This window comes from Stegostoma tigrinum, chromosome 39 (genome assembly GCF_030684315.1).
Source record: "Stegostoma tigrinum isolate sSteTig4 chromosome 39, sSteTig4.hap1, whole genome shotgun sequence".
Classification (NCBI taxonomy): Eukaryota; Metazoa; Chordata; class Chondrichthyes; order Orectolobiformes; family Stegostomatidae; genus Stegostoma; species Stegostoma tigrinum.
The window spans coordinates 14,727,721-14,739,542 of NC_081392.1; the positions used below are offsets into that span (position 1 = coordinate 14,727,721).

At 44.8% G+C, this 11,822-nt stretch overlaps 1 protein-coding gene across 4 annotated transcripts in view; it reads right to left on the reverse strand.

Moving 5' to 3' along the window:
- Positions 1–7,555, reverse strand: part of ccdc61 (coiled-coil domain containing 61) — a 37,928-nt gene extending 30,373 nt beyond the window's left edge. For 3 of the 4 annotated variants that reach the window (XM_048522431.2, XM_048522434.2, XM_048522433.2), the window contains exons 1-4: positions 7,435–7,555; positions 5,588–5,829; positions 2,506–2,588; positions 8–168 (exon numbers count right to left, since the gene is read on the reverse strand). In XM_048522431.2, the coding sequence (XP_048378388.1) occupies positions 8–168; positions 2,506–2,588; positions 5,588–5,735 (392 nt within the window). In that variant the 5' untranslated portion in view covers positions 5,736–5,829; positions 7,435–7,555. Of the gene's footprint in view, positions 1–7; positions 169–2,505; positions 2,589–5,587; positions 5,830–7,430 lie in introns of all 4 variants that reach the window. The other variant, XM_048522432.2, reaches the window with a different exon arrangement.
- Positions 7,556–11,822: the final 4,267 nt, after the last annotated feature.

The following is an 11,822-nucleotide window of genomic DNA, read 5'->3' on the forward strand; positions in this document are numbered from 1 at the left end:
TTGATACCTGTCAAACTCCACCGAATAAATGAGGATAAGGTAACGTTTAACATTGAGGGCTCCAGATTTCGGTGGTGGTACATGCCTCATTGGAACTCCAGCTTTCCGGTTTCTCAATAACTCCAGGTCAGCGTAGGTCAGCAGGTCAAGAGTCACTGATTCACTGCTCTGAAATCAAATAATTAAACCCAGTGCATCAAAAGATGTGGTCGGTGTTCCTGCCCCAGCCTACACAGTATTGGAAACGACTAGTTCTTCTCAGGGTTTGAGAAGCTTCAGAACTCAGATCTGACGGATGTCTATGTCTCCAAACCACATGATAGCAAATAGGAGCAGGTGGTGGACATTCAGCCCCTTGAGCCAGCTCTGCCATCCAAGTAGATCACAGCCGATCTTCTGAGGGTATTGACAGGTTGGACATTGGGAAGATGTTTTCACTAGTGGGGCAACCTGGGGACATTGTCAGAGAGTAACGAATGACAGGAATTCTCTCCTCAAGAGTTGTGGAGACTAGATCACTGAAAGTATTCAAACCGGAGGTCAAGAGTTTAGAAATATCAGGGAGTTGCTCTTTTGTTGAACTGGTATGAAAGAGGATTTGAAGCCTGGGGCAGATCAGCCACGATCTTGTGGAATAGTAGGGCAAGGTTGAGGGGCCAAATGGCCTGCACCTGCTGCTGCTTTTATTTCTTATGTTCTACCTCAACTCTACATTCCCACACCATCCCCACAGCCCTCAACATCTAGAAATCTATTGATTTGTCTTGACCATAATGACTGAACTTTCCACAGTTCTGAGATAAAGAATTGCACAGATTCACCATTTCAGTCAAAAAATATTTCCTCATCTAGTTTGTAAATGGTTTAATTGTTATTCTGTGACTGGGTCTCCTGGCTCTAAAACCCTCCTTCCCCTCTTAATTCTCTTTAGGGTGGCACACTAGTTAGCACCGCCACCTCACAACACCAGGGGCCTGGGTTCGATTCCACTTTCAGGCAACTGTCTTTGTGGAGTTTGCACATTCTCCCCTTGTCTGCATATGTTTCCTCCGGGTGGTTCTATTTCCTCCCACAGTCCAAAGATGTGCACATTAGGGTGGATTGGCCATGCTAAATTGCCTCCATAATGTCCAGGGATGTGCAGGCTACCCATGGTAAATGCAGGGTTACACAGATAGGGTAGTGGGGTGGGATGCTCATTGGAAGGGTCAGTATGGACTTGATGGGCTGAAGGAGTCTGCTTCCATACTGCAGGGATTCTGTGAGTCTTTGAAACCCCTGGGTTTCAGATTTCCAAATCAGGAATCACTAAAACATGACTGCTTTTATAAAGATCATTACAAACTGTGATAATGTCTTAATTGTGGGCTCTAATCCCCGCACAGGAAACAGAGTTGGCAAAGTATGAGCCATGGCTTAGTGCACAAGGTCAAAGGTCCCCATATCAGGGACCTGAGCACCAAAAATCATAGCGGACATCATTCAGAAACCACAGGCCCATCGCCCTCCAAGTTGGATGGAGAAGATCTTATGGGTCAACAGCAAAGGAGAGCAGGAGACTCCAACCGAGTGTCCTGGACCAATATTAATCCCTCAAATCAACATCAAAAAGTGGATTATCAGGCCATTTTCACTTGGCTGCTTGTAAGAGTGTGCTTACATATGCCCAATATTGCAGCAGGAGCCAAGCTTTCACAGTACTTCACTTTGGAGACAAAGAGAAAATGAAAACTGCAGGCTGCAGATGTTAGAGACCTCTCAACTTTTGGTTTTGGTTCAGTAACGGGAGCGAGGTAATACAGTCATACAGCATAGAAACAGGTCTTCGGTCCACCCTGTCTATGCAGGGCAACAAACACCAAACTAATCTTATTTACCTGCACTTGGTCCACAGCCTACTATTTATTCTCATTTTATCCAGGTGCTTGTTGAATGTATCTGCCATCAGCCTCTCGGGCAGCACATTCCATATTACTACCATCTACTTGGTTAAAAAAAATTCCTTAGATCTCCTCTAAACCACTTCCTATACACTTTAAACTTAAGTCTTTTGGTCTTAGACACATCTGCCATGATGACAATCTACTCCGTCTCTGCCTCTCAATCAGATTTCAATCAGATCTCTCCTCAGCCTCCTCTGCTCCAAGGAAATTAAATCCAGCCAATCCAGTCTGTCCTCCTCCCATGCACATCCTGGTGAATCTCCTCTGCACCCTCCCCAATGCAATCACTTCTTTCAGACAGTGTGATGACTAGAAATGCACAGTATTTCATCTGTGGCCTAAACAATGTTTTAAGAAGTTGTAACAAGGCTTCCTTGCTCCTATATCCAGTGCCCTGGCTAATGAAGGTAGGTACCTCATATGCCTTCTTCACCAAATGGTCTACTTATGTTAACACCTTCAGGGATCTACAGACAGAAGTGTTCAAAATTTTGCCTGGAGCTGGACTAAAGAAAGAACAAACACTAGGTACAAATATTTGCTCCCTCAAACTAGATCATACCTTTGTGATGGCTGACTCCAACATATTGCAAAAGATTGAGAACTGTTTGAAGTTGCCAGTTTTGTGAGTGACGTCTTCAATATCTGGAACAAAGCAGAGACTCAAGTTAAACAGATACACTTGGGTATACTCCTGAAGTCACATTGGACTCAAAACATTAGCTCTGTTCTTTTCTCCAAAGATTGGACTGTACTCGGTGCACTCCCAACACTTTATTTTATTTCAGATTCCAGAATCTTTCATTTTAGCTTCAGTAAGGTTAACAGCTAACCTCTGCTATTCAAGGTTTATCCTCCAACCAGCTTTCATGCTATTGCTTAGCAACAGAACATCATGAATGAGTTGCAGCCATAAAATATCATTATACAGAAATCTACAAATGCTTTCACAAAATCCTTTACAGGTACCCAATGAATTTTTGGGGAAATGTTTGTAAGGACAAAGTCAAAAGGGGCCCAGGAGAAACCAACTGTGTATCAGCAAAGTGGTAGAAAACCAGATGTCAGAGAATTAAAGCAATTGCAAATAAAAAAGACCAAAAAGTAACAAAAGAAAAGACATTCCCCCTGGCAAAAGTTCAGCTAAGGCTCTGTCATGTACAGTTGGACAGGATGGTGGAGGCAGATTCAATTACGGCTTTCAAAAGCAAAATAAACTAGTATATGAAAGTGAAAATATTTATAATAATAGCAGAAAAGGGCAGGGGAGTGTGGCTAACTAAATTGATCTCACAGACCTTGCACAAACTCAACAGGTGAGTGACCTTCTTCACGCATAACCATTCTATCATTCTATTGAGTGTCTAGGCAGTGTTCCAGATTATATGATATCAAAATGACAGAAATGAAACTCACGACCATACAAATGCACTTCCCTAACAGCACAGCATGTCAGGATAGAAATTACAAACAAGAAACTTTCAGAGCCCTTCGCAGCAATTCTGCTATCTCACTACAAAGAGATCAAATGGTTCAGCACAGAAAAGCTCACGAACCCTGCTCGGTACAACACTGTCGCTCAGCATTTAGCCATTAATCAACCCGGAGTTTGTATTCCTTCGGTAATAAGGAGACTGCAGGCGATATCACCCAGCCCACATTTGTAAAACTCAAATCAAAACACCTATCAGAAATGTAATTCCTTGACTGGATAGTGTCTGCTAAACAATCTTGAATGCACTAATTGCTATATTAACAACAAATTTAATATAATCTGCTTAATCCATAAAATGGTTCATTTACACTGGCTAGAAGCAACATATATTCACATCCAGAGACCCATTTTCTGGAAACAAAAAGGAATACATCCGATCCTACTCCCTTTTTGTGAATTACGCAGGAGTCTGTGGAGCCCAGTTGTTCCCATCGCTTTTTCTGCGGCAATGCCTTAGCAAGAATCCACTTGCCAAGTAATTAGCACTGTTATCTCTCCAAGTATAAATTATTGTGACTGTTTGAAATTTGGAATTTTTGCACTTGTCCTGATCAGTGTAATATGATTGACTTGGAGAAATGTGTTAATTCCCAAGCTCAGCTCCTCCCAAGATAGTCTCAAGCATTCATTATTTAACCAAAACACACAAAGTCCCCAGTTTCCCTGTATGCTGGAATCAAGTCCACAGAAGATGCTGACCAGATTGCTGGTACTTATTTGGAAATATAAAAAGGACTGCAGATGGTGGAACTTAGAGGAGAAAAAAAATCAAAATTTGCTGGGAAGACTCAGCAGGTTGTTTTGGGTCTAATCAATTTTTGATTCTGTTATTCACCAAGAACTCCTGTTATCACAACTGCTCTGCCCAGGACTATAAGGAACTACAAGAGTGTTATGAACACAGCCCAGTCCATCAGACAAGCCAACCTTCCATCATTTGACACCATCTATACTTCTCACTATCTCAGGAAGGCAGATAACAAAGATCTCTCCCACTCCAGGTATAATCTTTACTAACCTCTTCCGTCAGGCAGAAGGTACAAAAGCTTAAACACACATGCCAACAGGTTCAAGAGCATCTTCCCCACTTATTAGACTTCGGAAAGGACCTCTCAAATTTCAAATCTAATGTTGATTTTGCTTTTTGTGCACCTTATTTGCAGCTGTAACTTTGTATTTCTCAGTCTGTTCAATGATGTCTGTATGGCATGATCTGCCTGTTCTACGCACAAAACAAAACTTTTCACTGTACCCAGGTACTTGTGACAATAATAAACCAAATCAAGTTATTACCAAAAGTCTAATCCCACTTTAAAAACTCTACATGCATATAGACAGACAAATAAAAAAAAACAAAATATAGGTTTCATGGGTGGAGGGAAAAAAAACTGGAAATCAGTTTTGTCACTGCAGTCCACAGGTTCACTGAGATGATCCTTATAGCCTGTCTGCACTTCTGTTTTTCAGTCTCCTTTCTCTAGGTTCAATTCTTCACAGGAGGCAATTGGTGCACTAAATGCAATTTCTCTACTCATTTGTTCAAGCCAATGACTTACAGCAAATGGAGGAATTAAAACAACTGTCTTTAGCCTTCAAATATTTTTACTGCGTAGAGCTAGCGAGCAAGCAAGTTCACCACACCTAACAGACTGTGGGCTTCTCCAAGCATCATTCACCAGGCAAAGCTACTCAGCTACCCAGGAACAAGACAAATGCTGTCAAGCTGAAGACCTTCACTATTTAAAACTGCTTACAATTACAGAAACCAATCAGCTACTTCTACGTGTCAAATATCACTCTGCACACATTCCAAGATGCCAAGCCACCTACAAACATCTTCTCTCCTTAAAATCGTTTGAACGAAACAAAAGTGGAAACATGTCACTTTTAAAGACAAGTTACTGAAACTCACTGCAACAACTTCTTCCACAATCCCTGGTTTTAAAAAAGTCCTTTATCACTTTGTACATAATCAGAAATATAGAATATAAAATTGTACAGTCTTGAAAAGCATAAAATGAAAAACCTTGGCTATATGTCTCTCTTTCACTCAAAAATTTAAAAAACCTCACCTGAGGCATGGATAGCTTTAGGAGAGTTAGGTTGAACCTTTTACTGATCATACAACAAAGAGTAGCTCTGAACTTACAAACAGCCTCGAATTCTCCTCGCCACTGCTCAGATGTCAATCGGTCCTCGACTTCCACCTCTAACACGTCTCCAGTCACCATCATTGTCACTATATACTCAATGCCCCGGAAAACATGATTAGCTTGCACAGAAGAACCCCCTTCCATGGTGCGGGCAGTCAAAGAGGAAATCTACTTCAGGGCAAGGCAACTGCACACGGTAAACTTCAACAGAACTGATGAGCTGTTGTATTTTTTAAGCCTTAAATAGAAAGTGGAAAAAAAAATCAGAAATGTGATAAAACTGTACAACTACTGTATAACAATTGTACAAACATTTTTTTAGTGGGATGGGCCCAGCTCTCCCTCACAGTACCCAAGTTCACTACATAATATGGTACTTATTCCAATCTATCAGGGTTAGGGGTGGAGGATTGCATTATATCATGCTTAAGTCCTTACACAGTCTAAGAGTATCACACTTCGTATGGTACAGTCACAAATGTACAGTATTCAGTGTTCTAAACCAGAGCAGAAAAGGGAGATCCCAGATCTAAAACATTAAATCTGGTTACACTCTCCATTGATGCGATCAGATTTGAGAAGTACTCTTAGCATTGTGTGTTTCTGTTAAGGATGACTCTTGATCGCCACATCCTAATTGCTTGATGGAGGGAACAGAGTCAGGTTGGGGTTATTACATCTGGTGCAGGTAGGACTTCCACTCAGATTTCAGGAAAACATGCCGGCTAAACCTCTATTTCCCCTTTAAACCCTCTTAAAACACACAGACACAAAAATATTGTTCAAAATGTGAAAGAAAACTGATAATCATAGGTCACAAGAGCCCTTAACTAACCTCTCATATTTTCTAATGAACCTTTTCAGAAATATCATTGCACCGCTCAACTCTGGAAAAGATGAGGCTTAATTGAAACGCAGAATCCCTACAGTGTGGAAGCAAGCCATTTAGCCCAATGAGAGTCCACACCGACCCTCTGAACAGCATTCCAGCCAGACCCATACCCTCACACTTCCACCCTATCCCCATAACCTTACATTTTCCATGACCAATCCACCTAAACTGCATAACTTTGGACACTATGGACAATTTAGTATGACTAATCTACCTGACCCGCACATATTTTTGGACAGTGGGAGGAAACCACAGCAGTTGGAAGAAACCCACACAGACACAGGGAGAATGTGCAAACTCCACACAGACAAGTGCCCAAAGCCGAAACTGAACTCAGATTCCTGGCACCGTGAGGTAGCAGAGCTCATCATTTGAACCTGGTCTTACCGGTCCAGAATTAAGGAGATTACCACTGCACCCAAGACCTCAGTAACATATTAAAAAGATATTTTCTAATCAACCCATTCGGAGATATTGTTACACACCTCTGCAGCAGTTGGGAATTTAACCCAGGCCTCCTGGCTCAGATGTACGGACACTACCACTGCACCATTAGACACTAAACAGTCTTGACGAACAGATATTTTCTAACAAGCCTGTTCCGAGATGTTGCTCCGCACTCTGGAGCAGGTAAAACACGAACACGGTCCTCCTGGTTCAGAGATAGGAACATTACCGCTGCGCCAGAAGCAGCCTTACTTAAAGTGAAATTAAATTCCTCCAGCTACTACGTGGCGATCTGAACTCCTAGCCCTCGCCAAAGCACTGTCCCGGGCCCTTCTGGACTACTGGCCTTGAGACATGACCACGGTGCCACCATCTTCTCAACCAACTCAGCACTGACGCCAAACGTTAATGTGGAAGGAAACGGCGACGCCACCCGCAGCCGACGAGCCCAACCGATTTCAACGCAGAGGTCACCGAGCGCAACGCCCCCGGATACCTACCCACCTTCAACAAACCCGGGGCCCTGTTTACCCCGGTTATCCGCCCTGGACTTCCCGCTTCCTTAAGCACCGTCCGGGCCGCACTCTCTCTCTCGCTCTCTCCGTCTCCCGGCGCCCAGCGCAACCGAACGCCATGGCACGCCCCTATCCGGCTCTGATTCGTCAATCCCTTGGCCATCCCCGTTCGCCATTGGCCAATTCTTCACGTCAATCAGAAAGACGGTTTGGCAGACGGCGTGTCTAGCAACCGGACGTACCATCTTACGAGTAAACAGGGATGTGGGGCAAAGAAGAAAGAATATAATCTCAAAGCCTTAAATTTCTACCGAAATATAGAAATATATTTAATAAATTAAAAACATTCAACTCATATGTTGTGATTGGGTTAGGCTTTTAATTTCTGCATGTTAGTAAAAATGCGCCCGATAATAGATATTACACCCCTATTATGTTGGCAAATGGTTTGGAGGCGTGGTGGGCGCCGCGTGGATGACATAATCAAACCGCGCACCAACGGCAGCCGTCAATCAGTGATAATGGGAACTGCAGATGCTGGAGATTCCTCGATAATAAAGTATGAAGCTGGATGAACACAGCAGGCCAAGCAGCATCTCAGGAGCACAAAAGCTGACGTTTCGGGCCTAGACCCTTCATCAGAGAGGGGGGAGGGGGGCTGGGTTCTGAAATGAATAGGGAGGGGGGGGGGCTGGGTTCTGAAATGAATAGGGAGAGGGGGGGCTGGGTTCTGAAATGAATAGGGAAAGGGGGGGGGCTGGGTTCTGAAATGAATAGGGAGAGGGAGGGGGGGGGCTGGGTTCTGAAATAAATAGGGAAAGGGGGGGGCTGGGTTCTGAAATGAATAGGGAGAGGGAGGGGGGGGGCTGGGTTCTGAAATAAATAGGGAAAGGGGGGGGCTGGGTTCTGAAATGAATAGGGAAAGGGGGGGCTGGGTTCTGAAATGAATAGGGAGGGGGGGGCTGGGTTCTGAAATGAATAGGGAAAGGGGGGGCTGGGTTCTGAAATGAATAGGGAGAGGGGGGGCTGGGTTCTGAAATGAATAGGGAGGGGGGGGCTGGGTTCTGAAATGAATAGGGAAAGGGGGGGCTGGGTTCTGAAATGAATAGGGAGAGGGGGGCTGGGTTCTGAAATGAATAGGGAGAGGGGAGCTGGGTTCTGAAATAAATAGGGAGAGGGGGGCTGGGTTCTGAAATGAATAGGGAGAGGGGGGGCTGGGTTCTGAAATGAATAGGGAGAGGGGGAGCTGGGTTCTGAAATGAATAGGGAGGGGGGGCTGGGTTCTGAAATGAATAGGGAGAGGGGAGCTGGGTTCTGAAATGAATAGGGAGGGGGGGCTGGGTTCTGAAATGAATAGGGAGAGGGGGGGCTGGGTTCTGAAATGAATAGGGAGGGGGGGGCTGGGTTCTGAAATGAATAGGGAGGGGGGGGCTGGGTTCTGAAATGAATAGGGAGAGGGGGGGCTGGGTTCTGAAATGAATAGGGAGAGGGGGAGCTGGGTTCTGAAATGAATAGGGAGGGGGGGGCTGGGTTCTGAAATGAATAGGGAGGGGGGGGCTGGGTTCTGAAATGAATAGGGAGAGGGGGGCTGGGTTCTGAAATGAATAGGGAGAGGGGGAGCTGGGTTCTGAAATGAATAGGGAGGGGGGGCTGGGTTCTGAAATGAATAGGGAGGGGGGGGCTGGGTTCTGAAATGAATAGGGAGAGGGGGTCTGGGTTCTGAAATGAATAGGGAGAGGGGGGGCTGGGTTCTGAAATGAATAGGGAGGGGGGGGCTGGGTTCTGAAATAAATAGGGAGGGGGGGGCTGGGTTCTGAAATGAATAGGGAGAGGGGGGGGCTGGGTTCTGAAATGAATAGGGAGGGGGGGGCTGGGTTCTGAAATGAACAGGGATAGAGGGGGGGCTGGGTTCTGAAATGAACAGGGAGAGGGGGGGGTGGATCGAAGATGGAGAGAAAAGAAGAGAGGTGGAGAGGAGACAGACAAGTTAAAGAGGTGGGAATGGAGCCAGTAAAGGTAAGTGTAGGTGGGGAGGGGATAGGTCAGTCCAGGGCGGACGGACAGGTCAAGGGGGCGGGAAGAGGTCCTATCCCCTCCCCACCTACACTCACTTCTACAGGCTCCATCCCCGCTTCTTTAACTTTCCTGTCTCCTCTCCACCTCTCTTCTTTTCTCTCCGTCTTCGATCTGCCCCCCCTCCCTATTTATTTCAGAACCCAGCCCCCTCTCTCCCTATTCATTTCAGAACCCAGCCCCCCCTCTCTCCCTGTTCATTTCAGAACCCAGCCCCCCCTCTCTCCCTATTCATTTCAGAACCCAGCCCCCCCCCTCTCTCTGATGAAGGGTCTAGGCCTGAAACATCAGCTTTTATGCTCCGAAGATGTTGCTTGGCCTGCTGTCAATCAAAGAGCTGGGTCAGCTGATTGCCCATAGCAACAAGCAGATACTAGAAGCGCACTTATTTTTGAAGGTGCATGGAGCTAAGGGTTCGGATTGAATTAATTATAAATTCTCGATGTTAAATTTCAAATCCTTTTATGCCGCCACTTTTAATTTCTTCCAGCCCCTTAAACCTTCCTCTAATTGCATCTCTCCCATTTTAATCATTCCTAAGCCCCTTTTAAATTTTTCCTCCGCACCTTAAACCTATGCCCCTCTAGTTTTGAACTCCCTTGCCCTGGGGAAAAGACCTTGGCTATTCACCCTATCCATGCCCCGCATGATTTTATAACCTTCTATAAGATTACTCCTCAGCCTCCAACGTTGTAGGGAATATAGGCCTGGCCTCCCATTCCTTAGACGACATGTCCATCCTGGGCCTCCTGCAGTGCCATAATGATGCCACTCGAAGGTTGCAGGAACAGCAACTCATATTTCGCTTGGGAATCCTGCGGGCCGATGATATCAATGTGGATTTCACAAGTTTCAAAATCTCCCCTTCCCCCTACCACATCCCAAAACCATCTTCACACTTTATTATCTTGGATTCTCCAGCATCTGCAGTTCCCATTATCATTGATAACAATGTAGACATAGAATGGATGTATCCCTTTGTGGGACGATCTGGAACGTGAGGTCTTAGTTTTATGGTGACGGGTAGCAGATTTAAAACAAGTGATAAGGATGAATTACTTCTCTCAAAATGTTGTGAGTGTACAGAGTTCACTACCCCAGAGTACAGTAGATGCAAGGATGTTGAGAAAGTTTAAGATGGAACTGGACAGATTTTTAATTACTAATTGGTTAAAGGCTTATGGAGAACGGGCAGGAAAGTGGAGTGAAGTCCAAGATGAGATTCACCACGATTGTATTAGATTTGGATTTTATTATCACGTGTACCCGAGTACAGGAGTGCAGTGAAAAGTGTAAATGGTGGAGCAGGCCCGTGGGGCTGAATTGCTCCTAGTTCTTATGTTCCTCCTGATCTCATTTTCCAACCCTTGACCAATAGCCTTGCATCCTATGGTGCTGCAAGTGCTTATCTAAATACTTCTGAAATGTCTTAAGGGTTCCCACTTCTATCGCCTGTTTTGGTTTACAAGAGTGATTCGAAGAGTGAATCTAGAGTGTTCCCAGAGGCACAAAGCTGAAGTGATTGCCAAAATGACCACAGGTGACGTGAGGTGAGCCCGCTCTGCCATTCTACAAGATCATGGCTGATCTGATTTGGCCTTAAAGCCACTTTTTTGACTGGCCCCATTACACCTGACTTGTTCCTTGTTGATCAAAAATCAGTTTCACTCAGCTTCAAATAAATCAAATAATTATCCCTCTGCTGCTCTGTGGGGTAGAGAATCCTAAACACTAACAGCCTTCACAAAATGAATTCCTCCTCATCACTCTTTTAAACGGGAGAATTCTTGGCTCATAACATTTTTAAAAATTTGATTTATTATTGTCACACGTACCTAGGTACAGTGAGAAGTTTTGTTTTGCGTGTAGTACAAGCAGGTCATACCATACTAAGTGCATTAGGGCAGTAGAACAGAGCGAGGAATACAATGTTGTGGCTGCAGTGAAGGTGCACAAGCAGTGAGACATCTGATATTTGAGAGGTCTGTTCAGAAGCCTAATAACAGCGGGGAAGAATCTGTTCTTGAATCTGTTGGTACGAATGTTTAAGCTTTTGTATCTTCGGTTGGAAGAGATTAGAACCGGGGTGAGAGGAGTCTTTGATTATGTTGGTTACCTTTCCAAGGTAGCGAGAAGTTTAGATGGAGTCAACAGTTAGAAGGTTGTCTTGCGTGATGGTCTGGGCTGTGTTCATAACTCTCTGTAGTTTCTTATGGTCCTGGGCAGAGCAGTTGCCGTACCATGCTGTGATACATCCAGATAGGATGCTTTCTACGGTGCATCTGCATGCGGAATTTCCTTAGC